Below are 26774 nucleotides of genomic sequence, written 5' to 3' on the forward strand. Positions count from 1 at the left end.
CTAGGTGGCTCCGGCGACGGAGGCTGAGGGCTGGGAGGCTCCGGGCTAGGCGGCTCGGGGCTGGGCGGCGCAGGGCTAGGCGGCTCCGGCGACGGAGGCTCGGGGCTGGGAGGCTCCGGGCTAGGCGGCTCGGGGCTGGGCGGCGCAGGGCTAGGCGGCTCCGGCGACGGAGGCTCGGGGCTGGGAGGTTCCGGGCTGGGAGGCTCCGGGCTGGGCGGCTCCGGCGACGGAGGGTCGGGGCTGGGTGGCGCAGGGCTAGGCGGTGACGGCGACGGAGGTTCGGGGCTGGGAGGACCCGGGCTGGGAGGCTCCGGGCTGGGCGGCGCAGGGCTAGGCGGCTCTGGCGACGGAGGCTCGGGGCTTGGAGGCTCCGGGCTGAGAGGCTCCGGGCTGGGCGGCGCAGGGCTAGGCGGTGACGGCGACGGAGGTTCGGGGCTGGGAGGACCCGGGCTGGGAGGCTCCGGGCTGGGAGGCTCCGGGCTGGGCGGCGCAGGGCTCGGAGGCTCCGGCGACGGAGGTTCGGGGTTGGGCGGCGCAGGGCTCGGAGGCTCCGGCGACGGAGGCTCAGGGCTGGGAGGCTCCGGGCTAGGCGGCTCCGGGCTGGGCGGCGCAGGGCTAGGCGGCTCTGGCGACGGAGGCTCGGGGCTTGGAGGCTCCGGGCTGGGAGGCTCCGGGCTGGGCGGCTCCGGCGACGGAGGCTGAGGGCTGGGAGGCTCCGGGCTAGGCGGCTCCGGGCTGGGCGGCGCAGGGCTCGGAGGCTCCGGCGACGGAGGCTCGGGGCTGGGAGGTTCCGGGCTGGGAGGCTCCGGGCTGGGCGGCTCCGGCGACGGAGGGTCGGGGCTGGGCGGCGCAGGGCTAGGCGGTGACGGCGACGGAGGTTCGGGGCTGGGAGGACCCGGGCTGGGAGGCTCCGGGCTGGGCGGCGCAGGGCTAGGCGGCTCTGGCGACGGAGGCTCGGGGCTTGGAGGCTCCGGGCTGGGAGGCTCCGGGCTGGGCGGCTCCGGCGACGGAGGCTGAGGGCTGGGAGGCTCCGGGCTAGGCGGCTCCGGGCTGGGCGGCGCAGGGCTCGGAGGCTCCGGCGACGGAGGCTCGGGGCTGGGAGGCTCCGGGCTGGGAGGCTCCGGGCTAGGCGGCGCAGGGCTGGGCGGCGCAGGGCTAGGCGGCTCCGGCGACGGAGGTTCGGGGCTGGGAGGCTCCGGGCTGGGAGGCTCCGGGCTGGGTGGTGCAGGGCTAGGTGGCTCCGGCGACGGAGGCTGAGGGCTGGGAGGCTCCGGGCTAGGCGGCTCGGGGCTGGGCGGCGCAGGGCTAGGCGGCTCCGGCGACGGAGGCTCGGGGCTGGGAGGCTCCGGGCTGGGAGGCTCCGGGCTGGGCGGCTCCGGCGACGGAGGCTGAGGGCTGGGAGGCTCCGGGCTAGGCGGCTCCGGGCTGGGCGGCGCAGGGCTCGGAGGCTCCGGCGACGGAGGCTCGGGGCTGGGAGGTTCCGGGCTGGGAGGCTCCGGGCTGGGCGGCTCCGGCGACGGAGGGTCGGGGCTGGGCGGCGCAGGGCTAGGCGGTGACGGCGACGGAGGTTCGGGGCTGGGAGGACCCGGGCTGGGAGGCTCCGGGCTGGGAGGCTCCGGGCTGGGCGGCGCAGGGCTCGGAGGCTCCGGCGACGGAGGTTCGGGGCTGGGCGGCGCAGGGCTCGGAGGCTCCGGCGACGGAGGCTCAGGGCTGGGAGGCTCCGGGCTAGGCGGCTCCGGGCTGGGCGGCGCAGGGCTAGGCGGCTCTGGCGACGGAGGCTCGGGGCTTGGAGGCTCCGGGCTGGGAGGCTCCGGGCTGGGCGGCGCAGGGCTCGGAGGCTCCGGCGACGGAGGTTCGGGGCTGGGCGGCGCAGGGCTCGGAGGCTCCGGCGACGGAGGCTCAGGGCTGGGAGGCTCCGGGCTAGGCGGCTCCGGGCTGGGCGGCGCAGGGCTAGGCGGCTCTGGCGACGGAGGCTCAGGGCTGGGCGGTGCAGGGCTGGGCGGCGCAGGGCTAGGCGGCTCTGGCGACGGAGGCTCCGGGCTGGGCGGCGCAGGGCTAGGCGGTGACGGCGACGGAGGTTCGGGGCTGGGAGGCTCCGGGCTAGGCGGCCCCGGCGACGGAGGGTGAGGGCTGGGAGGCTCCGGGCTAGGCGGCTCCGGGCTGGGCGGCACAGGGCTAGGCGGCTCCGGAGACGGAGGCTCAGGGCTGGGCGGTGCAGGGCTGGGCGGCTTCGGACTGGGCGGCGCAGGCGATGGAGGCTTTGGGTTCGGCGGGACCGGGGAAGGGGGCAGGGGGCTTGGCGGAGCCGGGGAAGGAGGAAGTGGGCTTGGATATGGAGGAGACGGAGACGGGGGGTGGGGGCTTGGCGGAGCTGGGGATGGAGGCATTGGGCTTGGGGGAGTTGGGGATGGGGGAATGGGGCTCGGGGGAGCTGGGCTTGGGGGAGTCGGGCTCGGGGGACGAGGCGATGGGGGACCCGGAGTGTATGCCATGGTGAATGTGAATGACGCCGAGGCCTGCAGGTTGGTGTTGTCTTTGAAGATGAGCTGCACCACGCCGGAGCTGGGGGAGGCCGCGGTGGGCGTCCATGAGAACACCGTGGTGAAGGGCGCTGCGCCCGAGCTGGCGGACAGGGCCGCACCTGCCGGCAGTCCCCCGCTGCTGGTGACCGAGATGGAGGCGCCCGCATCTGGGTCAGTCGCCACAAAGGTGACCTGCGGCCGCGAAGGCAGGGGAAGAGGGGGGTCAGCGCCGAGGTGAGGTGAGGTTCGCCGATATCCATACATGCTCTTTGGTCGAGTGGCCCGAACAGAGCGTGCTACGCCCATTAACGCTTCATGTGCATAACAGTTTGCCAGCCCGCGGGCGACCCCGTTGCCGACGTCGCACAGTTATGTACGCGCAGGGGTTCCCCTGTGTACGCGGGCGGCACCGCCCGATGCCTATCCGCACGCGAATGACGACTGTTGAGACCAACTGCTACAAGCAGGAAATAATAACACGGCGTGAACGAAAAGGACGTCGCCTGAGCTGGCCGCCTGGGCACTTGTACGCATTTCGTTGTTCGGGCGGGTTGGAAATACAGTACTGTATAACACAATCTACATAGAATTTTGCGGGTACCGATATCAACAGTGCGCGGGGCGCACTGTGACAGATGGCGACAGGCCTTTTACGCACCTCAGGCAACCGCAATGCGTATTCTACCCAACACGTACATGAAAGAGAATCCGCAACGGCACCAAGCACGCACGGTTTCCCTAGCCACTCCCCGTCCCGTTGCCCCCCAGCCGGACGTGACGGCATGACGCCTCACGGCATGACGCCTAACGTCCGGCTGGGCCGTTGCCCACCAGATTGCCGGCTGCTTCGTGCCTCTCCGGGCCTCTAAACACCAGCCTCCAAGCTGGCCTAGAGGACGGCTGCTCCCGTGTTGAAGTGCATGGAGTCAAGCGCACCTGAGCCAGAGTCCAAGTCGTGAAAGCCAGGGCAGCTCCGGAACTCAGCGACTGCCCGGCACACGACATGCCGACGACTGGGGCTCCGCCCAGATTCACAGTCTCCTGGAATGTAATGCAAGGCAGCAGGGATAGCCGTAAAAGTGCAGAGATTGATATGCAAGACAACTACCGGCGTGCGTGCGTACATACTTTGCTAATACCAATCAAGACAGTAACTTTTGCTTCCGGTCTTCCCTTGCCTTTGCGTCCCTTCCCTGGCGGCCCGCACACGCCAGCGGCCAGCCCGGCCCCGCACGTACCAGGATGAAATCCGCGTCCACAAAGTGCGCATCCGCGGTGGAGGTCACCCGCAGGGGCACGGGGATCTTGTTCGTGTACGACCGCGCACTATTGTACCAGTCGATGCGGCAGCCGCCCTGGGTGGTGCAGGAACAAGGGGTGTCAGCTTTGTACAGCTGGAAAATGGGCTGAGCCCCATGTAGCGCAAGGGATGTGACGATGGGCACCGGCGACATGAACAGCACCCTTGCAAGCCCATCCAGCGGGACTGGCCACTATGTATCGGTTTGTACCGCTGCACGACATGGGTCTGAGCGCGGATACGGATACGGACATGGGTAATGCCCAGGATTAGTGGGACGGGGGCCGGGGAGGCATAAGTGTCTGGGCATGGAACGCTCACGGACTTCTCGCTGGAGGCTCTTGCAAGCTTCACGACCGCAACATCAATAAAGCCGCACGAGCGCACGACATCCTGGTCATTTCCGAAGCACACCTAACACATCGTGTGACAGACGGCCGTATAGAACTAGACGGATACTCAGTCTTTCGTGCACATAGATCGCAAGAAGCTATAAGATCGGATTTTGGCGGCGTTGCAGTTTATGTGCGTGAGTGTCTGATGGGCGGAGTGATGCATTTAAGGACAGACGTGAGTCTTACAGGGTGTGAAGTCGTGTGGATGCGGATACGCTCCAAAGATGGAGACAGCCTGCTTTTAGGATGTTGTTACCTTGCGCCAGAAACCTCGCGCGTATACAAGGACGGCGGCAAAACGCGTGTGGCAAGGGAAGCCACAGCTGAGGCCGTCTTTGGAAGGCTCCAGCAGGCTATCTCGGCGATGCGGCAGAACGGCGAAGAGGTGCTACTGGTAGGTGACCTCAATGCGCGTATGCCGGCAGGGCTTAGTGATATACCGGATCTCGACCAACTAGCAGCGCTTGAACAAGTTGAGCATATCACGGCACTGGGTGGAGCACTCACGTCGATGCCTAGTCCAGAGGATTACGCGGGGTTGCCGGCCAGGGCTTCTCAGGATAAGCACGCAAACTGTTTTGGCGAATTTCTAGCGCGTATGTGCCGTTCTCAAGGTTTTGTGTTACTGAACGGCAGGGCACCAGGGGATGAGTCGGGTCGAATCACCTTCCCAAAAGGGGAGGAGGGGGGAAGCGTCATTGACTTATGCATTGCATCGCCAACTTTATTCCAATCGGTGACGTCAGTAGACGTGGGTGAGCTGCTGAGATGGGCGCGCAGGGGCGCCGGTTATGCGAGTGATCACAGGCCTGTTACGCTGACTTTGAGCTGGGAGGTGGAGGGTCAAGCAAGTACTGAAGGCCAGGCGAAGGCAAAGCGTCCACGCACTGCATTCAATGCGCAGAAGAGTGAGCGCTATAGCAATCTTTTCGATCAAGATGAGTCGCCAGTAGTAAGCAAATTAACAGAGCTAAAAGGCCACTTGGAGCAAGGGCGGTACAGCACTACCGAGGCGGTCGAAGCGTTGAGCAAGTGCCTAAGTGGAGTATTGGAGAAGGCGTTTGGGCAGAGCAGGCCTGCTCATCTGCGAGAGACCGAGACCCCGTGGTGGAATGAGGAATGTGCGGTGGCGCGTGCCGCGCTCGTCCAGGCGAAAGTAGCGCTTGGCAAACCAGTTGTGAAGGAAGGAGAAAGGTGGGAAGCGATGCGGGCCGCGAGATCAGTGTACTGCCGCGCAAAACGCAGGGCTAGAGCCGCCCATGATGCGCAAGTGATGCGGGATAGGGTAGCACGGTGCAGAGCCGACGCTAAAGCACTGTGGAAGATGATTGAGGAGCGGTGCACGAGCAAATCCCCCATCACGGCAGATGGCTTCCGTGATCACTTTGCACGGCTACTGAATGATGGGGCAGGAACAGTTGACGACAGCGCTGCAAAGCGTTTACTGGCGTACTGCTGTGACGAAGATGGCTGGCGAGATTCGATGTATGATGACGAGGAATGGGCTGAGTTAGATAGCATATTGAACAGCGATATCTCGATAGACGAAGTGACTCATGCTTTAGAGAGGCTACCGAATGGCAAGGCCCCAGGCACGGAAGCCGCGCCATCGGAATGCTACAAGTACGCAAAGACGCAGGGAGACCCCAGGGCAGACCCCCCCATCCCGCCGGTGAACCGGGTAGCACCTGTTCTAGAAGTGTTGTTTAACCGCATCTGGCGGGCGCAAGACGGAGATGAAAGTTTTCCGGAACAGTTCACAACCACAGTGCTGACGCCAATTTACAAGAGAAAGGGCGATGTGAAGACGCCCGGCAACTACAGGGGCATTGCAGTAGGCGGAGCGTTGGCTAAGTGTTATGCATCTATCCTTCTGAACAGGCTAGCACGAGCAGGCGAGTTGTTCAAGTGGAGGCACCCAGCTCAGGCTGGTTTCAGGCGGAAATACGGTACTGCCCACCATCTGTTTGTCCTGAGGCACCTGGTGACAAAGCACACACGTGCAGGAGCACCACCAATGATTGTTGTACAGATTGATTTTGAGAAGGCGTTTGACAAGGTGCCGCGCCCCCTCTTGTGGCTACGGCTGCGGGAAAAGGGCGTGTCAGGGCGGCTGTTGGAGGCCATACAAGCCGCATATGAAAAGGTCATGATGACGGTTAAAGCCGATGGCAAACTGAGCGCTGCTTTTGAGGCAACGCAAGGAGTCAAGCAAGGGTGCCCACTGAGCACAGAGCTGTTCGGGCTCTTTATTGAAACTTTGGCAGAGTATATTGATGCGCACGAGGACTGGTTGGACACTGCAAGCACAGCGGGCACCCCTGAGTTAAACGGTAAGAAGCTGTCGCTCCTAATGTACGCTGACGATGTTTCGCTGCTAGCCACCACCCCTGAGCGTATGCGGCACCTGTTGTCACTTGTGGATACTTTCTGCGAAGCATTTGGTATGAAAGCAAACGTCGCAAAGTGTGAACGTCTGGTGTTCACTTCAGACGACCAGGAGCGTCGTAGATTGAACGATGAGTGCAGTGGGCTGCGGCTGGCAGGGCAGCCCATCCCTGCGGTGGACAAGGCACGGTATCTGGGACTAGTCTACGGCCCTGGACGTGCTTTTGCCGCCTGCAGAGAGACGCTATGTGAGGCTGCGCGGCGTGCTATGTACGCGCTTACTAATAGATTAAACCGTTTGAGGATTTTCTCCCCCGACATACGCATGCGTTGTTTTGAGGTGCAAGTTCGCTCCATCCTAGCATATGGTTGTGAAGTGTGGGGACCCGACGTATTAGCGGAAATGCTGGACGGCGGCCCACCACCGCGGCGGCGTGACAGCAATAACCTGGCGCACGGACCGTTTGAAGCATGCCTGAAAGACGAGGCCGTCAAATTACAAGTGCAGTACATGAGGATGACAGTGGGTACGAAGCGACCATCGCATCGCCTGCTGTTTGCTGAATTAGCACAACTACCACTCCATTTCTTTTTCGCCAAGCTTTGCATTGGATTCTACAACAGGATTGCCGTGCAGAAGGATAGCCTAGCTCACGATGCACTAATTGATGAAGTACAAGACGCGTTAGTACACCCAGAGGGAGATGGGTGGTGTGCACGGCTTTTCCGTTTTATCTCAGCGCATGGCGTAGACGTATGGCAAGGCCGTATGCACATGATCAGGCCGGAAAGGGAGGAGAGCCGAGCAGGTAGCCCGCTGCCTGAAGGGCAAATAGTATCCGCCTTTCGAGAGAGTCTAATGAAGGCGTGGAAGCACGAGCGGCTGCAGTCTGAGCCAAGCACTTTCCCATCAGACAACAAGCAACCAGGCGTGCAGATGAGCAAGTACAAGCATTGGATGGGGCTGTGTGCGGAAGGAGCGGCACCACTGACCATGCAAGGGCACAGTAGAGCATTTATACCAGTTGCGCACCACAAGGCCTTGATGAGGTTCCGCCTATGCTGCTGGCCGCTTACTGCCAACCGCGCCTATGGACGACCTAGGGAGGAGAGGATTTGCCCGCTATGTGTTGCAAATGAAGTCGAAGATGAGAATCATGTGCTCATGCGGTGTACGGCCTACGACCAGTTGCGTTTGGGTAGCGAGATCGATTTTACAGGCGGAATGCAGGCCGTCATGCAGAATGCGGACCCAGCCAGGTTAGCCGCGTTACTAGATTCCATTTGGGAGCACAGGAGCATAAGCACCCCCATTCGGGGACCAAACTAGCTGCATATATAAGTGTTGCAGGCGTTATAAGGGCCCCCCGGCCCGGGCCTAGGTTTCTACAAGGACAGGAATGCACGTCGTGCTCACCACCTTGTAACCACACACAACAACTATGCCAACGCCGTGCCGAGGCACCGACATGCCCTGTCCCCGCCACGCCACGCCACCTTACCCACGCCACTTCACGGTCCATGATATCCCAAATGCACCTCACCCACATCCCACTCAAGCACCGCAAACGGCTAGCCGGGCTCGGGCGCGGGCTCCCGGGCCGCGACACATTTAAGGCTCGGGGACGCATGGTTTGGCTGTTGCAAACAATTTCGACATTCTTGCCCCAAGACGCTTGTCGTCGACATGTTTTGATACATGGATGTAAGATATTTAGGGGCCGAGAGCTATACTCGCGGACTGAAGAAAGTCAAGATGTCCATGGACTCATCACGAGGTCGCTTCTCGCTCCGGCCGAGTTTTTCCTGCCGCCTATTTTTCTACAATAGGGAATAGCAATTAATAATACGTGGCACTCGCGGTTTGCGCCAGTTTGGCACTTTTTGTCGACGCAGGCAGGCAGGCAGGCAGGCAGGCAGGCACGGACAGGGGCAATCCTGGGGGGCTTCGCCCCCCCTGGATCGCTTCGCTCAGGGGGCTCAGCCCAAAAAAGCGAGATGTTGGGGGCGATGCGACATGGCATGCCTGATTTTGGCTTGTGTGCACGTGTACTCGCTGCGCCACATGACGAACAGTGACCCAGACAACATTCGCCTTCCCGCTAAACGGTATCCTCTTACCGCCACGGCTGCTGCGGCCAACTCCGACGGCGGAGTGATGCCGCCATCGCTGTTGATGGCGCAGCTGAAGCCGGATGAGGTGGCAGAAGACACAGGCACCAGCACACTGGCATACGCCTGCAGCAGCCGGCGATAGAGATGGGCACAGCGGAGGAAAGATCGCCCGGCACGGCTTGATATCGATCATAGCTTCTGGAGGGTGGGCCACCCCCCACACACGCACAGGAAGGCAGCAGTCGTGTTAGCTGACTGCTAAGAGCGTACACTCACCCCTGCCGATGAGGCCTTGCCCACTTGCATCACAGCGGCTGCGGCGGTCTTCAGCGAGTTGCGGGTGGTGGTGGTGAACTGCGCAGTCGACTTGAAGTCACCACCACCACCGGTTACGAGTGCGCTGCGTGCGGGTCATCAAGATGGGCGCACAATGGGTGATGGGTGAGTGACTGAGTGGCAGGGAAACATGCATGCAGATGGGATGGACCAGTGCTGTAGGTAGGATACGGAACCTCAAGCGAGGCTGCCGCAATGGAGTGTAAGTGCATACGACTCCAAGTTTTAAGAGGCGCGGGCACACTGCAAATCCGCCGTCTGTCAGGGCCCTCTGCAGGCGACCCTTCTTTGATGAAGAACTGGCAACTGGACAGACCGCATGCATATCCTGCGGCAAAGACCTTGGGTGGGACGCCCTTGGGCGTCGGCAGCAACCCCAGCAGCCACACCCGCTGCCGCCCATGCACGCACTGGCCAGCACACCACACCTGCACGCCCACATACGCCCACGCACCTACCTAATCCGGCAACAAGTGGAGAAGTAGACCTGGCACGTGCTCGTTGGAGTGGAGACCACGAAAGTGGTCCTGTATTGCCAGGTACACAAGCAAAGCGTGGTACACATGTTATGCATGGATGGAGCTGTCTTACTTATGTCGCTGTCCCTTGCTCCGCTCTCCCTCGCTAATTTGCGTTTTGAACACAATTTAAGACTAGCTCAAATGTCAGTAGCTACTTTGCTGGCTGGGGCCGAGAATTCTCGCGCTGCTAACTCGTTGACCGGCTCGGCGACGCTGCTCAGACGTCAGCTGAAGCCAGCTGTCACGTAAGGTTTATGAGTCAGCGTCCGTTTCTATCAGCTTTGCTTCAAATCTTCTCGGTCGCCCGCGTCATCGCCATCCAACATTGCTCTGCAACACTACCGGCACACACGTTCGTCCACAGGTTAGTCGACAGGTTGCAATGACAATGGGATGCGTTAAGAACACATGTTGGAGGCATGGGGGTTGCGTGATGAAGACATGAAGTGCCTTGCACGACACGACACGCGCTAGCGGGTGCGTGCTTCCGCCGGAGCGCCGCCCTCTCAGCAGTCCAGTCCGCATGCACACTTCAGAGTTCAAACCCTGCCTTTATTTCCCGCACCTATTGCAATCTACTTCTCCCCCGCACGCACACGCTTCCTTCTGACCCCGCTCACCCTCCGCGTGTGCCTGCCGCGCAATGTCCAGCGCCGCCGCCAGCCCCTCCCCGCCGCTGCGCACCACAAGCACCTCGTACATAGTGAACCGCCCGCCCGCCCCCCGTCAACCCCGCGTGTGTTAAAAAACGAAACGAAAGCCCCCGCGTGTGTTGTGTGTTGTGCAGGAGAGGATTCAACCTCTCGCTCTTGGGAGCGGTTTCAGGAGCTCTTTGGGGTGAGTCAATGAGATGGGTTTAGGGAGTTGTTGTAGGTGCTGGGCCGTAGGCGGCTTAGGTGGCTGAAGTCCACCTCCTCGCGCTATGTGTGTGCGTGTGGCGGGTGGGGGGCTTCAACAAATGACTGTTTGCTGCCTACCTGCCTGCCTGTAAGGTGTTGGAATCTATGGCTACCTTGCCACGATCCCGTGTCATGTACCCGCCCGCTGCCCTGCCCCGCAACACCTTGGCGCCCAACCCCTGCTGCTTCCCCTCCGGATCGATCCCCCAGACGGCTGGCTGACAAGTGACAGGCACTACACCTCCGACATAGTGCTCAGCAACGGTGAGTGTCCGCAACACATGTTGGCATACATAGACGCAGTATTTGTGCGTCGTTGTGTTTGTTGGTGGGAGGTGGTGGGGTAAATCGGTGTGAAGCATGACGAAGATGCTGAGGTGGCTGGAAGGTGATTCCCTGGCAACCCTGCGTGCACAGGGCTCTTGCCTCTTATGCGCTGCCTCCCTGACCTTGGCCGCAATGTGTCGTCTCTGCCGTTTGTGGCAGAGGAATGACGAGCAGTAACATATATGTGTGGCTACCTTGCCATGATACCTTAATCCCGTACGTGTCACATACCCGCCCGCTGCACTGCCCTGCCACACCTTGGTACCCAACCCTGTCCCATCGCACACCCAACCCCTGCTTTTTCCCTCCGGACCCGTCCCCCAGACGGCTGGCTGACTGCCACTACACCTCCAACATTGTGCCCAGCAACGGTGAGCGTCCGCAACACATGTTGGCATACATAGACGCAGTATTTGTGCGTCGTTGTGTGTGTTGGTGGGAGGTGGCGGGGTAAATCGGTGTGAAGCATGACGGAGATGCTGAGGTGCCCGTAAGGTGGTTCCCTGGCAACCCTGCGTGCACAGGGCTTTTGTCTCTTATCCGCTGCCTCCCTGACTTTGGCTGCATGCAAGGTGTCGTCTCTGCCGTTTGTGGCTAGCTGTAACATATATGTGTGGCCGCGTGCATGCAGGCGCAACCATGTAACACAGCCAACAAGCAGGCAGTGGAGGCGCAACCAAGGATCCGGCATGGGCAGCAGCTGGTCCAGCACTAGGGGTGGAGGCGGGCATGATGGTGCCAAGGACGGAGTTTGGTCGTAGGAAGATGTGGCGGCTGCGGTGGAGGTGGGCATCAGGGTTGTCGGATGCATTGTACCCAGCAGACACGCAAGTGATGGCGCTAGATATTGTTGCACGTTAGAGTTTGCACGCATACATATTATGCAGACAGCATACGGGGTGTTGCATGAGCGTATGGACTTGTCAACGAGGAGCAGGTGCGTGGCCGGTGTCGTGAAAGGATAACTCAGTATTGCGTGGTGTACAGTGTGGATCCTAAGTGTGTTAGCAGCTCCCAAGACTTTCCCGTTCAGGTGCTGAACTTTCCCGTAAAAGGGCTTCACTTGCCCGTAAGAACTTTCCCGTAAGGACTTCCCCGTACAAACTCCTACTTTCTTCGAAAAGCATACGGGGAAGATTTTTCCGGGGAAGTACCCCCTGTTTTTCCGGGGATTTCAACCCCCCCTTTTCCTAGAGTGGAGGCGCTGTGCGTGTGATGAGTGTCCGCTACTAGCAAGGCGCATGTGTACAGCGACTCTGCCTTGCTCAGAGAATAGCGGTCATTGCCCGCCTGCTAGCTCAGAGGCTCGGCTGCGCTGTTCGCGCCCAGCCATCTCTCGTGTGCCGTGTGTATGAACACGTGCAGGTGGATAGATAGGTACCGGTAGTGCATGCACGGTATCGGTAGCATGCGCGTAGTCCGTGCGTGCGCCGGTCGCAGCATTGCAGCCGAAGCCTAGCTGCAGCCAGGTACACCCTCTACCTCCTGCACCCACCTGGTGGTAGTGTAGGAGTTGCCGGCGGAATCCGTGCCCGACCCGATGATGTTGCCGGATGAGTACGACGTGGAGGCCGACACGCCGCACCCATTGACGGATGTGTAATCCAAGGAGTCGCTCCTGTGTGTCAATCAGTCGAAATCACATGAGTCAATCTACGGCTGCTGAGGCCCCCGGGTAAAGCAAGGTCGCGGGGGCGCTTGAGGGGTGGGGGCAGGGATCGAAGCCCCGGCCAGGATGCACGTGTGCGGGCGCCAAGTCACACTCACAAGTCGCAAAATCAACGTCGCCGCCTGAGTGGTGTATGATATATATAGTGTCAACTGTAACATGTCTGGCTACGGGCGCACGCGTGCGAGAACCGTGCGCGTGTGGAGTTTCACAGAGACCCGCCCATTACCACAATCATCTTACAATTGGTAAGCTATCTGCGCCAGCCCACACTAACCTCCAGGACTGGGTGACAGTGAATGTTGTTTGTGAGCCGGTGCTTGTGTACTCAATGAGGCCGCCGCGGTAATGGGAAGCGCCGACGCCATGTGTCGATGCCACGGCCAGCAGGACGAGGAAAGCGGCGATGTCCGCGGACCAATGTCGCATCTCTATAACAGTATGGTAGTCCGAGTGGCCCATCAACGCCTACCTCCTAAGGAAACGAACGTGTGCATGGCATCGCAGCGCGCCTGGGGCTTCGCAGGATGCTGCCTAGCATGTATGCATCAAGTAGATTGGTTCTAAATGCAGCTTTTGGTACGTGTGTCTATGACCGTCCGCCCATCGATCACGTTCACGTTTCTGAGTTTCTGCTGTCCGCAGCGGTGGTATTCGTCTAGGCTACAAGGTTAAAATGAGCATTGTATCTGACTCGCCCAGCAAGTTGTCACAGCATGATATTATACGAGTGACGCATGAGCACAACCCGGACCTTCGGTGCAGGCGGGGTCAAAGTGCAGTCCTGCGGGCAACGCGGGAATGAAGAGGCAACTTTAATCCGTCTATCATATGGGAAGAAAGCATCGGCGCGTTTGTGTCACGACATCACACTCGTAGAGTTTGGACGTAGTCCCCGGGGTTTGGGTCCCGGAGGGCTCTTGCCTTGTAGGGTTTTCAGGTGGAGGCGCTTCGGGATTTTCATGCGTTGGCAGGGGGCAGGGGCTAATAATAACCACGACCGGGCCGGATGGCTCCGGATGCATATGAGGTTGGTCCGATCCGTGACCGTGGCATACACGCCCAGTTGGGCCCTGATAGCATGTGATGGCTCGGCGTCTTCGGGTGCTGGGACTGTCCCCTCTGTAACATCCGCATTCATACACGCCCACTCCGCCTTCCGGTCTGGTCTGCGTACGCATTAGTTCCGCAACACTCGTCATTAGCACGCCCTCTATGCCCCGCCAGGAGCGCGAGTCGGGTTAACCACACCCAATATATATGGCATTCACCCCCGAGGAAAATCGCCTTTGTAGGCAGACGGAGCAGGGAAAGAACGCCCGGCGCGCCTACAAGCAGTCGGAGCAGGGAAAGAAAGCCCAGCGCGCCTACGAGCAGTCGGAGCAGGGAAAGAAAGCCCGGCGCGCCTACAAGCACGTGCGGGCGGAGCGTCGTCCGTGAGCGGCGCGCTTTCGCCGCTTTCATTCGCCCCAGCAACTGGACCGCCATTGCGCCTTCGCCCTCGCCATCGTCTAGCTGATCTTCCTGCAGCAGCGCCCTTTCTACCTGTTGTGTGTGGTTACAAGGTGGTGAGCACGACGTGCATTCCTGTCCTTGTAGAAACCGAGGCCCGGGCCGGGGGCCCCTTATAACGCCTGCAACACTTATATATGCAGCTACTTTGGTCCCCGAATGGGGGTGCTTCTGCTCCTGTGCTCCCAAATGGAATCTAGTAACGCGGCTAACCTGGCTGGGTCCGTATTCTGCATAAGGGCCTGCATCCCGCCTGTAAAATCGATCTCGCTACCCGAACGCAACTGGTCGTAGGCCGTACACCGCATGAGCACATGATTCTCAGCTGGTCTTCCTGCAGCAGCGCCCTTTCTACCTGTGCTGCGGCAACCCCGCAACCATGGCGACGCCCAATCACCCGCATTTCGGCAAGTCGTACCTGGGCAAGCCCTACCGCAGCAAGAAGACGGGCAAGTGGCGCCGCAACACCTGCTACTTCGGGCTAGAGTGGTTCAACCAGCTCTCCCACATGAATACATGATTGTTGCCGGCACGGGCATAACCTGCCCGGCCGAGTGGGTGCAGCTGGCCAGGGACGGCGTCGTGCGCCTCTGCGTCCTCAGTCCCATGCCCTCCTTTACAGGGACAGGGCTGCATGCTCGATCATGCGCACGCACCACCTTGGGGTTAGCTGCCTGTTGCGGCCTGTTAGCGTCTTGCCTGCCTTTCAAGCTCAAGTGCTCAACCTTGCGGTCCTACTTTGAGCACTAGCTGTACAGCCCGATCGCCAGCGGGGCCATGGACGGCCAGGCGTGCTGCAGCAGGCCTCAGTCTTACACGTGGCCTTGCCTTTTGTGCTGCTGGCGCCAGCACGGAGCGTTGGAGCGTGGCCTCCGCGCATGCGATGCACAGGACCTTGTGACCACGGGCCGCCACGTAGTCATCGCCCAACATATGGTCCTGCTCCTCCGGCGTCAGCCTGCGCACCTGGTGGCAGATGTCTAAGATGTCCTGTCCGACGCCTTTTTTGGGCTGAGCCCCCCCCAGCGAAGCGTTCCAGGGGGGGGCAAAGCCCCCCAGGAACACCCCTGTCCGTGCGCGTGCGTGCGTGGCTGCGTGCGTCGGCAAAACATAGCATACTGGCGCAAACCGCGACTGCTACGTATAAGGAACTGCATCGCGCACGTCCGTTCACGCTGACCCCCAGCCCCTCCTTCGCGCCGATCTATGTGCCCCTTGACAACACGTCCATGGCCCGCCTTCCTGGGCTGCTGCCCACCCTGGCAAGGCGCCATGGCGAGGTCTTCGCCGGTGCAGGCGCGGGCGCCGTGGCACCCTCCTCGTTTGTCCAGGCCGCGTTTGGCGGCGGGGGCATGCAGTCGTCTGCCACGCTGAACGCCGTCGGCTGGGGCCTGTTCCAGCTCGGGGGTGTGACCTCCCGCAACGCCCCCTTCGCCAATTACATCACCACGGACGGGGTGGCCTGCAGCGTGGCGCGAGAAGCGCACAACAAGCCGCTGGCCAACTTGAAGCCGGCGACCGCGCCCGCCGATGCGGAGGAGCTGTGCACCCTGGAGGAGATGAAGGCCACGCAGATCATCGGTGTGGACCCGTGCGGGGGAGGGAATTGGTTCATGGCAGCACGGTCTCCGCTGTACCAGCCAGGGCCCTGGGCTTGGGAGGGTGTCGGGGAGGGTGTCAGCCCTGCCCAGCGCTACCTGCTCGAGCTGCACGACAAGCAGCTGGATGAGGAGTTGTTCCCTGGGCAGCTGCCGCCGAAGCCGCGTCGCAGGCGCAAGGGCGTCAGGCGCAAGGGTGGCGGGCGCAAGGGGGGCCACCGCCGGAAGCAATCGAAGCACTGGCAGCCGCGAGCCAGGACAGCGCGGCGGCGGCGCCAGAAGCGGGGCCGATTCCTTATGAGCATGGGCCACTGGCGGCACATGTCAGGCCTGGAACGACTCCAGCCAAACCGCCCACAGCTTGCGCCAGCCCTGCAGGCGTACGTCGGCGGCATCCCCACGGCGGCGACCGCGTCGGCGGCCCGGTTTGAAGAGCGCCTGCGCTACCTCTTCGCCGGTGGGGCGGCAGGGCAGGCGGCGGGGCAGGCGGCGGGGCAGGCGGCGGGGCAGGCGGCGGGGCAGGCGGCGGGGCAGGCGGCGGGGCAGGCGGCGGGGCAGGCGGCGGGGCAGGCGGCGGGGCAGGCGGCGGGGCAGGCGGCGGGGCAGGCGGCGGGGCAGGCGGCGGGGCAGGCGGAGGCGGCGGGCGGGGCCGGCAGAGGCGGGGCCCCGGGGCGCGGTGCACGTGCTGTGGCACTACCACTTCTCCGCCTTCCGCCGAAAGCGCTGGGCTGCGTTCATCCAGCGCGACCGCGCGCTCCACCGCGTCGCCAAGCAGCTCACAGGCGGCAGGCCCAAGGAGGAGGTGGTGGTGGGGTGGGGTTCGTGGGCCTTCCAGGGAGGGAAGGGCGGCTCCCCCATCTCCGTCAGGGGCGGGCGCGCGCCGACGGGGCGGCTCATCAAGCTGCTCCGTGAGCGCTACGCCAAGCATGTGTTCATCATCGATGAATACAAGACCTCCAAGGTGGGTGGGTTGAGTGGGATTGCAATTGCCGGTGGGTGGCTTGGCCGCTGGGTTTATGCCTGGCTTTAGCGGAAGCCCTTGCGTGGCCCCCCTCCCTCCCACCCTCCCGACCATGCAGACCTGCTACAACTGCGGGTGTCAGGAGATGGCCATCAAGCGGCTTGGGGGGCTGAAGGAGGGGCAGCGGCCCTGGTCAGTCAAAGTCTGCAACGACTGCTTGACGACCTGGGTGAGGACCGTGCATGTGCGGGGACGGCTGGGCACTGGGGACGGATTGATTGACAGGTTGACGGTTGGGACAGCTCATGTGCGCTCTGCTCTTCCTCCCCGTTCCCCATCCCCAGAACCGCGACGTCTCCGCCGCCAACGTGATCCGTGTGCTCCTCCTGCTGAAGCTGATGGGCTTCGAGCGGCCGACCAAGCTGCAGCGGCCGCCATGGCCGCCGGCGGCGGCGGGGCCAGGCTGAGAGCCTGAACGGCGCTAGCAGGGGGTGGGGCTGAGGGTGCACGTGTTGATTGGCGGCGAGTGACGTGACTAGTTTGTTAGCTGCGGGTTAGCACGGACTGTGCACCCCACCCAACCGGCCACGTCCGGATTTGCGGGGATGCCAAAGGCCCCCAACATAGAGGCGTGTGCTTAGTAGGCGCCCGCGTCAAGGTGGCTGGGTTGATCACGACCCGGGATCAGCCCTTTTCCTGCCATAAGGCAGCCACCTCCTTGTCACCACCCCACTTGTCACTGCTAAGTTGGCTTGCCCCTTTCCCCGAAGGGGGAGGGGCAATAGCCATTGCGGTCGCATCGAGCTCGCCGCGGGGGGCCCTCCCGGTTATTCCAGTTTTGAGTTGAGTTATAACCTTGATACCCGAGCGCAGCGAAATTTGTCGTGCAAATAATGCGCCTTTCTATGTATGTATTGCAAAGCGTAACTTTATGAAAACGCAAGCCCTATGCCAGAGCGGGGTAAACGCACAAGCGCAGCGTTTGCATTATAGCTCCAGCGCAACATACAATATATCACAAATTGTATCGATAATCAAGGCTCCCGGCACGGAAGGACGCAAGACGGAGGAATCGACGCGTTGGAGGATCCCGGAAATTGCGCGCGAAAGCGCGAGGCGCAAAAGGTTGGCGCTATCAGTTTTAGTTTCCCCGCAATGACGAATGCCGCGTTCTGTATTCTGCTCGCACATCACCCGGCACATCGGCGTTACTCTCGCCCGCTTGTCGCTGGCTTCCACGCCCTCGTGATGGAACATGGCAAGGGGCAGGAAAGCGTAGTCCCGATGTGTGTGGTTCCCACCCGTGCCCACATAAATGCGTAGCAAGAAGGGACAAGGCATTGGTGCGTTGTTCGCGCGCTGTTACTGTACCGACGGTAGCTGGCAGGTTGTGTCGATGTTTTGCTGACGCGCATGGCTTCCACGCCCTGAGTCCGTGCCCCCGCTGAGTCCGAGCCCCCATCCCCGCTCACTTACCCACCCCCAGCCCGCGGCGCCCTGAGCTACCGAAGGCAATATCATGACCGGTAGTATGGCTGCTCGCAGCCCCCAGCAGACCTATATGATACTTCCACTATCCGCCAGTCCATCCCACCCCACCCCATCCCCACACCGCATTCCGGGGCGCATGGCATGGAGCGCCCTGAGGGGGGAGGGGCAAGCCGGAGTACTGCGTAGCGGTAGGTGTTTTCTAGGGGCCCGTTGAACGCCCGGGCTACCCCCCGCTACCCTCGAATACATTATAATGGCTCGCAGTCTAGATTTGGCCGACAGGCTTGGCGACGGGCAGCAGGGGAATGAACATCGAAGGATCTCTGGCCTGCTTACAACCGTGTGCCAGAATCCAATACACCATGCGGCTATATTAGCTACCCTGTGCTTTCCCTATTGCCCCGATTGCAATAGTATACAGTCTGCGACAATGGCCGACGCTTGGGACAATAAAACAAAGGACACGGTCAAGAAAATCCCGTTCTTGACAGAAAAGGCAGGGCCGAGGGACAAGGAGAAATGGCAAGCTCGGCTGAAGCAGGTAGAGCCAATATTTTAGCTTGGGTATGCGTGAATGGGGCAGTCTGGCTTCAACAGCGATGCGTGCTTTGCTTTACCTGCGTCGCAGGAGCTGCACGCGTTAATTACATACATTAAAATGAACAAGGAGTCCGACACGGACTGGTTCACAATCCAACCCAACGCGGACGGGACGCATTGGTCGGGGAAATGCTGGTACGTGCACGAGCTCATCAAATATGAGTTCGATTTCCAGTTCGATATCCCAGCCACATATCCAGACACTGCACCGGAGATTGAAATCCCCGAGCTGGACGGCAAGACCGTGAAGATGTATCGCGGCGGGAAAATCTGCCTCACCATCCACTTCAAGCCCTTGTGGTCTAAGAACAGGTAGGATGGCGGCTGTGCTCAGCAGCGGGTTTGCTCGGGTCGGGAACACGAGCTCTAGGGCGTAGCGAGCAGGATTGTGCGAGGATTGTGCTGAAGGAGGGCAGCACGCCGGGTTTGGCACGCCGTGCCGCAACCTCGATCACGATTCCGTACGCGTCATGCGACTCCGTCTTCGCCAAACCCCTTTGACGCGCCCCTGGGCCTGCCGCCTTCTCCCTCCCTGACGTGCAGCCCGCACTTCGGCGTGGCGCACGCGCTGTGCCTGGGCCTTGCGCCGTGGCTGGCGGCTGAGGTGCCGTTCCTGGTGGAGAGCGGCGCCATCAAGGCCAAGGTGTGAGCGAGGGCCCGTGAGGCGGACAGGGCGGCCGGAGGTCGGGGAAAGGAGAGAGACAGCTGCTGGCTGGGAGGGAGAGAGGCGCGAGCAGCGTGAGAGGCGTGATGGAGAGGTGGGGGCTGGCGGCAGCTGTTGGCGCCGTAGCTGGGCAGACTGGATACCCGGAAGCTTCAAGAAAGCACACCAGCACGGCATTGCAGGGGTGGGACGCCGCCGGCAGCAAGCAGCTGTTAGGTGGGAGCTGGCTTGGCGGGCTTGGCGGAGCTAGGGCGATGCAGGGGCGGCGCCGCTGTGGACTTGCGGCACCGGGTGCTGCAGAGGCGAGCAGGGTTCTCACGCAGGGTGTCGTACACGGCGCGTTGCCGAGTGTCGTAGGTGCGATTTGTGGCGGCGCGGCAGACCGCAGGCACGGGCGCCTTGGTGGCAAGGGGGTGAGGGCTTGGCAAGGCGGCTGCGCTGGGCCAGTGGTGGTGCTGGCGGTGCGACCCGGAGGAACGCATGGGGCATGACCTGGTGTGTTCGAGCCAGTCCGGCGCGGTGGGCAGAGCCACGCCACCAACAACACATTTTGCACAACTTGGCGTCACATGCCAAGATGCTTTTGTGCTTGCAAACTTGAGATACGGTAGAGTCGCAGGGAGCATAGTGCGCAGGCGAAGCTGCGGGGCTGCGATATCAGAATCCGAGGCTACGCTATGCATGTGAGGGCTTGAGGGTGAGAGAGTGTGCGCGCGAGACTCCGCGCGAGAGGCATTACATGGTGAACGACCCGCACACGGTACTGCTGACTGCAGCCATCAAGCTGCACCTAATGAATGGAATCTTCCCCACCAGCCGTGCCAGTGCATGTCGTTCATCTGCTGTACCTGCGCGCGAGCCGGCAGCTGCAAAGATGCCCACCCTACTACGGAACAGCGCTGCACCCTACGGGACCTCGCCAACCTGCCTAAACCCTGTCCCATCGCACACCTACTACAGCACAGCGCTGCGGCACAGCCCTCAAGCACGTGCTCTAACCGGGGTGAAGCGGCTCTCACACCACAAAATCGAACCTGTCCCCGTTGTGCCGTTGTGGGCTCGATTGGCTTTGCGCCTTTGCGCAAAAAAGCGCCCAGATAAACATATAGGATGTCACCGCCATACACAGCGCCCCACATCATCATCCGACCCCCTGCTGCTGCTGCTGCTCCCGGACCATATGTCGGGCTCAGGGCGCACCGCCCCCTTGACGTGTACCTGCGCGTACCGTACAGCGCTACTGACGCTGAAGTCCACGGCATCTCCCACACCCGCATATCACTAGGGGCGTGTACATTACTGCCCCCGGCAGTGTCACTCTTTCGTTGAAGTGGCTGCAGGCCTGGTGCGCATGTCGAGGCCCGGCATCCTCACCCATTGGCCCCAGCCTCCACCCCAGCCTGCGCCGCCGCGCCGCCTGCCACCGGCTGATCACCCTCCGCCCGCGACCGAACGCCTGCTCACAGCCGACACCCTCGTGTTCGGCCGCGTGCCCCGGTACCCCACCCCTGCCCCCGGCCCCGCCATCGCGACGGTCGCCTACACGCCCTCGCCCGCGCTCGCCCACCTCCTACCCTGCCACATCTCGGCGCCCGCCGTATGCACGTACGACGTCGAGCGCCTCTTCACCAACCTGCCTATCCAGACGTGCGTTGACAGCCTGGTCAGCCTCTTCTCCCTCGTCCTCTCCCACCTCCACCCGAACGCCATTGGCCTGCTCTTCTATCCCGCCAATCGCGCCGCCGAACCCGCCTGGCCCACCGTCGCCGACTGGAACCGTCGCACCACACCCGCCGCCCCCACTGGCAGACGCGCGGCGGCCCCCCTCCACCCCCACCGCGGTTTCGACAAGCATGGCCGTTTCTACATGTGGACGGCCGACGCCCTGCGCACGGTCCTGCAGGCCCTCCTTGCCAACGCCTTCACGTCATACCGCACCCAGCACTACCTGCAGGTCCGAGGCGTCGCGATGGGCGCGAATTTTGCATCGTACGTGGCTAACCTCGCACTGGCCTACGATGAGTTCCGCTGGCAACTCGCGCTGTACGACTCCGTCTTCCGGCCTAGCACCGCCGCACTGCGCGCCGAGGCCGCCCTGGCCGTCGATGTCCTGCTGGCCTTCAAGGACACACAGCGGTACACCGACGATCTGCTGGGTGGCGGCAACCCCTTCCTCCCCCACCTCCTCCTGCAATCCCAAGCTCTGGGCGGCATCCCCGGCATCTACTCCACCGACCTCACGCTTGCGGCGTCCGGCGCCACCATTGCCGCCGGTGTCGCCACTCCCTACCTCAACTTCGCCATCACGCCGCGTGCAAGTCGCATTCATGGGCACATCATGTACGACCTTCAGCCGTACGACAAGCGTGACGGGGCCAAGTTTGCGGCGCTTGGCGTGACTCGTTTCACCCCCTTCTACTCCTGCATTCCCAGCCACGTCCGCCTCAACGTCGTCATCAACACCCTTCTCACGCTGGCGCGCCTCAGCACCGCGCTCGCGACCTTCCTCCAGGCCGCCCGTGTTGCCCTCCGCCGTCTCCACGCGCGCTCATATCCCCACTCCTTCCTTCGTCGGGCCTTGCGGCGCTTTCACCACCAGCATACCCACGTGCTACCGTGCGCCCTCTCCTTCAGTGCGCTCCGCCGTCTCCTGCCGGCACCACGCTTCCCGCCGCCACCGCCCCTGCCTCCGCCGCCGCCACCGCCGCCGCCGCCACCGCCGCCAGCCCGCCCACTGCCGCCCCCGGCGCTGCCCGCGGCATCTCCTCCCCCGCCCCCTCACGGCGCATATCCGCCGCCGCCCCCTCTCCCGCCCCCTCCCCTTCCGTGGCCCCCGGCTGGTCACCCCGCCTGGCAATTTGATGGCATGGACGTCACCGCCCCGTCCTCCGCCTCCACCTCGCCGCCGGCCAGCGACATGTCCCTCTGTTAGCAGCAGCAGCCTGAGGGCCATGCGGCCGCAGCCGCCAGCCACAGCCCGAACGACAGCACAGCACCGGCGACCGTGGAGCTCTGGGCCTTGGTAGCGGCGGTACCGAGCTGTGCGGTGGCCAGATGTAGGTGCATGGGGGGTGGGGCGCCGGACGCGGCTAAGGCGCGCCGCCCGGCGGCGTGCCGATTGCCGCGCCGGTGTTCCTGACGCCGTGTCCGCAAGCGGACGTTTGGTAACGGTGGTTGCGGGGCTGTGTGTGCGCGCGTGACGTAGGCGCATGGTGTAGGGCCGGTTGAGCGCGGGGACGCGTTTGGCTGTGGCGCTTGCTGTGGCTGGGGGTCGGGGGTCGGGGTCGCACCGGCCCTCGTCGCGGGCGCGGTCTCTTCGGTGGCTGGCTTCTCAGCCGGCGGGTGTGTCTGTGTCAGTGCCTGTGTGGGTAGCCGGGGGGAGAGTGTGTGTCTGCCTGCTGCTGGGTGTGCGCTTGTGTGTGGGTTTGTGTGTGTGTGTGTGTGTGTGTGTGTGTGTGTGTGTGTACGTGTTGGTGTCTGTGTGTGTGTGCGTGTTGGTGTCTGTGTGTGTGTGCGTGTGTGTGTGTGTGTGTGTGTGTGCGTGTTGGTGTCTGTGTGTGCGTGTGTGTCGTGTGCGCAGGCCTGCGTGGGCGCCCCTGGGCCCGCCTGGCTGTGGTGCTGCTGAGACGTTTTAAGCCGCGCGCGCCTCTGTGCCTCCGGGGAGCTCTTTGTGAGCCCGGACTCTCATTCGCGTGCGTACCACCCACAGCCAAGACAGCTGCTACTGACAGCTGCTACTGACCGCGCCCGTCCGACTTGCCACTCGCCAGTTGCGCCCACCGCCTCGACGGTCAGCTCTACATGCGCCATTCTGCGAGTTTTATATCTGTCTACTAAATACGTGACACGCCAGCACCAGCTCCAGCGCGCGACGACAGCAAACCTTCCGCTAACCGCACTCGGTCCTTAGGGCGCGCGACACAGCTCTGCCCCGAACATCAGCCACGGCATTCCCAATTCCAACCCGCGGCGCTTCCTCACACTCCGGTTGTGTTCGTCTCGCAATTGCATTCGACTCGCCCGCCACTCATCCGTACATTCGGGCGCCCTCTTCTGCCTATTGCCTCGCCCTGTTTACGCCCCTGCTTGTCACACTGTCGCCCGGCCATTGCTTTGCTGCACTCCGTTTGCATTTTCTCTGCGGCTGCCTTTCGTGCTCATCCGTGGACGCTGGTCACCTTCCTGCAGGTGCGATGCGGCTCTGCCTCGCGAGTGTGGCGTTGCGGTGTGTCTGTGTGGTGCTATCGCCTGGCCGGGCGCCCGGAGCGTGAGGAATGCGCGTCAGCAAACTTCCAGCCAGCCAGCAACTCGTCGGTACAGTAACTCCGGCGTTACACCAGCCGCGCACTCTTGCCCTGCCTCTGCCAACTGTTTGCCATTTGTTGGGTATGGGAATTAGCTGCGCCCTAAGGGACCTTACCAACCTGCCTTGCCACTGTCCCATCACACATCCTCACCCATTGGCGCTCTGATTATCACAGGCCACCAGCCCAGCACGCCTCGGATGTACGCGAATAATTTATTTGCCTCAGCGCCCACAATCACCAGGAAATCACTGGATGCTGCTGTACCCCCCACTGGAAGTACCGGGATCCCACCCACAAATGCACTCCCACAGCAATTCGCTGCGTCCTGCTTTACGTGCGTACACCCTGTCTGTTTGGTACCCTCCCCCCCCCCCCCCCGCACCGTTGCCTGCAAGTCAAGTCCGTGTGTCCAAAACACTGTTCTGCGCTGCCATGCAATACTCCTGTTGCTTCACCAGCGCCGCACACGCGCCCACACGACAGTCGGCAATTGTCGCAAGCCCTGTTCAGTATATATGCCCTTTCCCCCATGTTCGCATCGGTCTCGTTCACACATCGTCTCGTGCACTCCGCCTATCACAGTTCCTGATTGCGACCGGAGCGCGCCCGCAGCTCGCTTCCTTTTGCGCCGCTCCCTCGGCTTTGCACTGCCGCTCTCCTGCCCTCCTCGTCCTTGCGCCGTTTCAGGCGAGCTGCGAACGCTGGAGCGGCAACAGCTGCCCACACGCGCCCGCCCTCTCCCGAGGCGCCCTTACTCGGTGCGGTCGCGGTAGGTGCGCTCGATCCAGTCGCCCAGCGCGTACACGTCGTCGAAGGTGGACCACCAGCCCAGCGACACGCGCACGCTGCCCAGCGGCACTTCCATCCACTTGAGCGCCACGGCGGCGGGGTGGTTCAGGCTGAGGTTGGAGTTGGCGATGGAGCGCAGCAGGTCAGAGCTGCTCACGCAGTCCTGTGAGGGCGGGTGCAAGTAGGGGTGAGCGGGAGGGGCGGGTAGGTGGGGGGTGAGTAAAGGCGCCGCCGCTATGGAGCCGAGGAAAGGACCCCGCGGCCGCGGCCGTCGTCCAGCCCGCGCCCTTACATGCACATGTATCACCCTGGCCCCCACAGCACGCACCGTCTCTCCGTAGCTGTTTGCTTGTGCATGCACAGGGTCAACGCGTTCCCCTTGTGCGCTCCTGACACGCACTTGCCCCGCCCCGCCCCGCACCGCACCGCACCGCACCGCCCCCACCTCCTGGCTGGCCGTCACGGGCCGCTGCACGGTGATGAACTCCACGTCGTCCTCGCAGCCCTCCTTCTTGCCCGCCAGGCTCTCCACCTCCGCCTCCTTCACGCCCAGGTAGTTGTAGCAGGCGCCCGGGTTGCACTCGGCGCCCGTGCGCACCTGGGGGCCAGGCCGGGGTGGGAGCAACGGGACAGGGGGCGTAGCAAGGTAAGGGAAGTGGTGGCCCAGGTTTACAGGCGGGGGGGGGGGGCGTGTTGCGCAGGGGAGGTGGGCGGGGGGAGGCGTGTTGCGCAGGGGAACGACAGGATTGGGAAGTCATGCATACCGCATGTACGGCGGTGCTTGCTGCACTATCGGTCCACACGACACAAAGGGGGTTGCATTTCGGCTTGGCTTCCATCCATCCCTAACACCGCCACGCTGTCCCCTCCCCCGGCCCCCGCCGCCACTCACGTGGAATCCCGCCGTGGCGGCCTCGCGCTCGAACGTCTTGTACGACAAGATGGAGCCGTCGGGCCGCAGCAGCTCGAAGTTGAGGATGCCGCCCTGCACCGCGCGGTGGTTGGGCAGGTGGTGCTTGCCGAATATGGCCAGCATGCGCGACCCGTTGGAGTGGCGCATGCCGGACAGGCGGCTGTACAGCCACTCGGTCAGGCTGGCCACGTGAGCCTGCGCGGGAGCAGGGCGGGCATGGGGCGGAGTCAGAGGGGGGAGATGAGAGCGGGAGAGAGGGGTCGGTGAGCCGCAGGCGGTCTGGGAGATGGCCGCAGAGATGGTACACAGCCACAGCGATGACTTGCAACAACCCCTGCCAGGTCACGCCATCATTGCGCTCCCCCTTGCGCACACCCGCGATGGGACATCGCATTGTGCGCCCCATACCCCTGCGCCACACAACGCGCACCCACACAACGCGCGCACCCCCACCTGCACCCGGGTGATGCCGCCCAGGCCGTTCATCATGGCGATGCCGTGCTTGACGGCGATGACGTCCAGGAAGGCCACGGTGCCGTCCTCCAGGCGGTCGCTGGGCTTGCACTTGAGCACGTGGAAGTTGTCCTCGCTGGTGGCCAGCGCCACGGTGCCGCCGCCCCAGAACACCTGGAAGGGGGGGGTTGCAGGGATGTTTGGAAAAGCGGTACAGGATGCACTGAAAACTGTAGACGAAGTCGTTACCACATGGGGGGGAGGAGGGGGAGGAGGAAGGCTGGGGGTCAGTCGGGTCCCGTCGGCCGGTACACCGTATCATGCAGTAGGCATCCCCCTACCCCACCTACCCACCTTGGCCACATTGCGCCCTCTCCCTCCCATACACATATATACACACACACTCTCTCTCTCACACACTCTCGCACACTCTCACACACTCTCACACACTCTCACACACACACACACACTCTCACACACATTCACACACATTCACACACACACGTACACACACCACACGTACGGTACACACACACGTCGCATCGTTGGGCGGGCTTTCGTTTTTTACACACACACACACACACACACACACACACACACACACACACACACACACACACACCACACACACACACACAACACACACACACAACACACACATACACACAACACACACACACACGCACACACACACACAGAGATCCAGCCCAGCTCAGCACGGCCCGCCCCGGCCCCGCCCCCACCTCCACCCACCTTGCGCATGAGCGGCGCCACACTGGTCCTGACGATGAGCGCGCCCACACCCGTGGGGAAGCCAAACATCCTGCAACAGCCACAGCCGGGGTTATCAGCAGGTCCGCAGGTCGGCAGGCCACGTCACCTTGGACGCTTGCATGCCCAAGTTTCTCTCCAGCACGCCGAAACGGGACAGTAGCAACATTTCGATGGCCGTGTGCCCTGATAACCCAACCCCACTTCCTACCTACCCCCTCCCCTCCCCTCCCCTCCCCTCCC

The 26774-nt window shown here is 62.6% G+C and overlaps 7 protein-coding genes across 8 annotated transcripts in view; 4 read left to right on the plus strand and 3 right to left on the minus strand.

The window, feature by feature from the left end:
- Positions 1–4322, minus strand: part of CHLRE_02g142602v5 (uncharacterized protein) — a 16850-nt gene extending 12528 nt beyond the window's left edge. Inside the window, exons 1-6 of one of the 2 annotated variants that reach the window (XM_043060168.1) lie at positions 4206–4322; positions 3761–3877; positions 3459–3563; positions 2511–2714; positions 2207–2391; positions 10–2100 (exon numbers count right to left, since the gene is read on the minus strand). In XM_043060168.1, the coding sequence (XP_042927802.1) occupies positions 10–2100; positions 2207–2391; positions 2511–2714; positions 3459–3563; positions 3761–3877; positions 4206–4223 (2720 nt within the window). In that variant the 5' untranslated portion in view covers positions 4224–4322. Of the gene's footprint in view, positions 1–9; positions 2101–2206; positions 2392–2510; positions 2715–3180; positions 3583–3760; positions 3878–4205 lie in introns of those variants that run through there. The other variant, XM_043060169.1, reaches the window with a different exon arrangement.
- Positions 3683–6904, plus strand: CHLRE_02g142604v5 (uncharacterized protein). Its single transcript, XM_043060170.1, has one exon. The coding sequence runs from the start codon at positions 3765–3767 to the stop codon at positions 3930–3932; it is 168 nt and encodes a 55-aa protein (XP_042927800.1). The 5' UTR covers positions 3683–3764; the 3' UTR covers positions 3933–6904.
- Positions 6905–8046: 1142 nt separating this feature from the next.
- On the minus strand, positions 8047–9582 carry CHLRE_02g142605v5 (uncharacterized protein). The gene is made up of 4 exons (XM_043060171.1): positions 9485–9582; positions 8997–9120; positions 8727–8843; positions 8047–8562 (listed from the first exon to the last, which is right to left on the minus strand). Exons 1-4 carry the CDS (start codon positions 9496–9498, stop codon positions 8446–8448), a joined length of 372 nt encoding a protein of 123 aa, XP_042927803.1. The 5' UTR covers positions 9499–9582; the 3' UTR covers positions 8047–8445.
- A 100-nt stretch (positions 9583–9682) lies between these two features.
- Positions 9683–13612, plus strand: CHLRE_02g142606v5 (uncharacterized protein). Its single transcript, XM_043060172.1, has 5 exons — positions 9683–9941; positions 10365–10414; positions 10687–10740; positions 11128–11174; positions 11435–13612. The coding sequence occupies exons 1-5, from the start codon at positions 9832–9834 to the stop codon at positions 11516–11518; spliced, it is 345 nt and encodes a 114-aa protein (XP_042927804.1). The 5' UTR covers positions 9683–9831; the 3' UTR covers positions 11519–13612.
- Positions 13613–13752: 140 nt separating this feature from the next.
- CHLRE_02g142400v5 (uncharacterized protein) lies at positions 13753–17994 on the plus strand. Its single transcript, XM_043060155.1, has 5 exons — positions 13753–14470; positions 15171–16240; positions 16365–16543; positions 16662–16772; positions 16888–17994. Exons 1-5 carry the CDS (start codon positions 14364–14366, stop codon positions 17008–17010), a joined length of 1590 nt encoding a protein of 529 aa, XP_042927805.1. The 5' UTR covers positions 13753–14363; the 3' UTR covers positions 17011–17994.
- A 308-nt stretch (positions 17995–18302) lies between these two features.
- CHLRE_02g142350v5 (uncharacterized protein) lies at positions 18303–20110 on the plus strand. The gene is made up of 3 exons (XM_001694921.2): positions 18303–18575; positions 18663–18946; positions 19178–20110. Exons 1-3 carry the CDS (start codon positions 18465–18467, stop codon positions 19281–19283), a joined length of 501 nt encoding a protein of 166 aa, XP_001694973.1. The 5' UTR covers positions 18303–18464; the 3' UTR covers positions 19284–20110.
- A 2866-nt stretch (positions 20111–22976) lies between these two features.
- Positions 22977–26774, minus strand: part of CHLRE_02g142351v5 (uncharacterized protein) — a 7916-nt gene continuing 4118 nt past the window's right edge. Inside the window, exons 11-15 of the mRNA XM_043060150.1 lie at positions 26514–26583; positions 25761–25934; positions 25287–25502; positions 24840–24992; positions 22977–24557 (exon numbers count right to left, since the gene is read on the minus strand). Coding sequence (XP_042927806.1) covers positions 24357–24557; positions 24840–24992; positions 25287–25502; positions 25761–25934; positions 26514–26583 — 814 coding nt within the window. The 3' untranslated portion in view covers positions 22977–24356. The remainder of the gene's footprint in view (positions 24558–24839; positions 24993–25286; positions 25503–25760; positions 25935–26513; positions 26584–26774) is intronic.

This window comes from Chlamydomonas reinhardtii, chromosome 2 (genome assembly GCF_000002595.2).
Source record: "Chlamydomonas reinhardtii strain CC-503 cw92 mt+ chromosome 2, whole genome shotgun sequence".
NCBI classification, from domain to species: Eukaryota; Viridiplantae; Chlorophyta; class Chlorophyceae; order Chlamydomonadales; family Chlamydomonadaceae; genus Chlamydomonas; species Chlamydomonas reinhardtii.

Coding starts and splice junctions, on each gene's coding strand:
- CHLRE_02g142604v5 (XM_043060170.1), top strand. CDS start 3,765: ATGAAATCCGCGTCCACAAAGTGCGCATCCGCGGTGGAGGTCACCCGC.
- CHLRE_02g142605v5 (XM_043060171.1), bottom strand. Junction 8,844..8,996: donor GCAAGGCCTCATCGGCAGGG/GTGAGTGTACGC, acceptor CGGCTGCTGCAG/GCGTATGCCAGTGTGCTGGT. Junction 8,563..8,726: donor TGGCCGCAGCAGCCGTGGCG/GTAAGAGGATAC, acceptor GAAGCGATCCAG/GGGGGGCGAAGCCCCCCAGG.
- CHLRE_02g142606v5 (XM_043060172.1), top strand. CDS start 9,832: ATGAGTCAGCGTCCGTTTCTATCAGCTTTGCTTCAAATCTTCTCGGTC. Junction 10,415..10,686: donor GGTTTCAGGAGCTCTTTGGG/GTGAGTCAATGA, acceptor TCGATCCCCCAG/ACGGCTGGCTGACAAGTGAC. Junction 10,741..11,127: donor CGACATAGTGCTCAGCAACG/GTGAGTGTCCGC, acceptor CCCGTCCCCCAG/ACGGCTGGCTGACTGCCACT.
- CHLRE_02g142400v5 (XM_043060155.1), top strand. CDS start 14,364: ATGGCGACGCCCAATCACCCGCATTTCGGCAAGTCGTACCTGGGCAAG. Junction 14,471..15,170: donor ACCTGCTACTTCGGGCTAGA/GTGGTTCAACCA, acceptor GCTGACCCCCAG/CCCCTCCTTCGCGCCGATCT. Junction 16,773..16,887: donor ACGACTGCTTGACGACCTGG/GTGAGGACCGTG, acceptor CCCCATCCCCAG/AACCGCGACGTCTCCGCCGC.
- CHLRE_02g142350v5 (XM_001694921.2), top strand. CDS start 18,465: ATGGCCGACGCTTGGGACAATAAAACAAAGGACACGGTCAAGAAAATC. Junction 18,576..18,662: donor GGCAAGCTCGGCTGAAGCAG/GTAGAGCCAATA, acceptor CCTGCGTCGCAG/GAGCTGCACGCGTTAATTAC. Junction 18,947..19,177: donor CCCTTGTGGTCTAAGAACAG/GTAGGATGGCGG, acceptor CCTGACGTGCAG/CCCGCACTTCGGCGTGGCGC.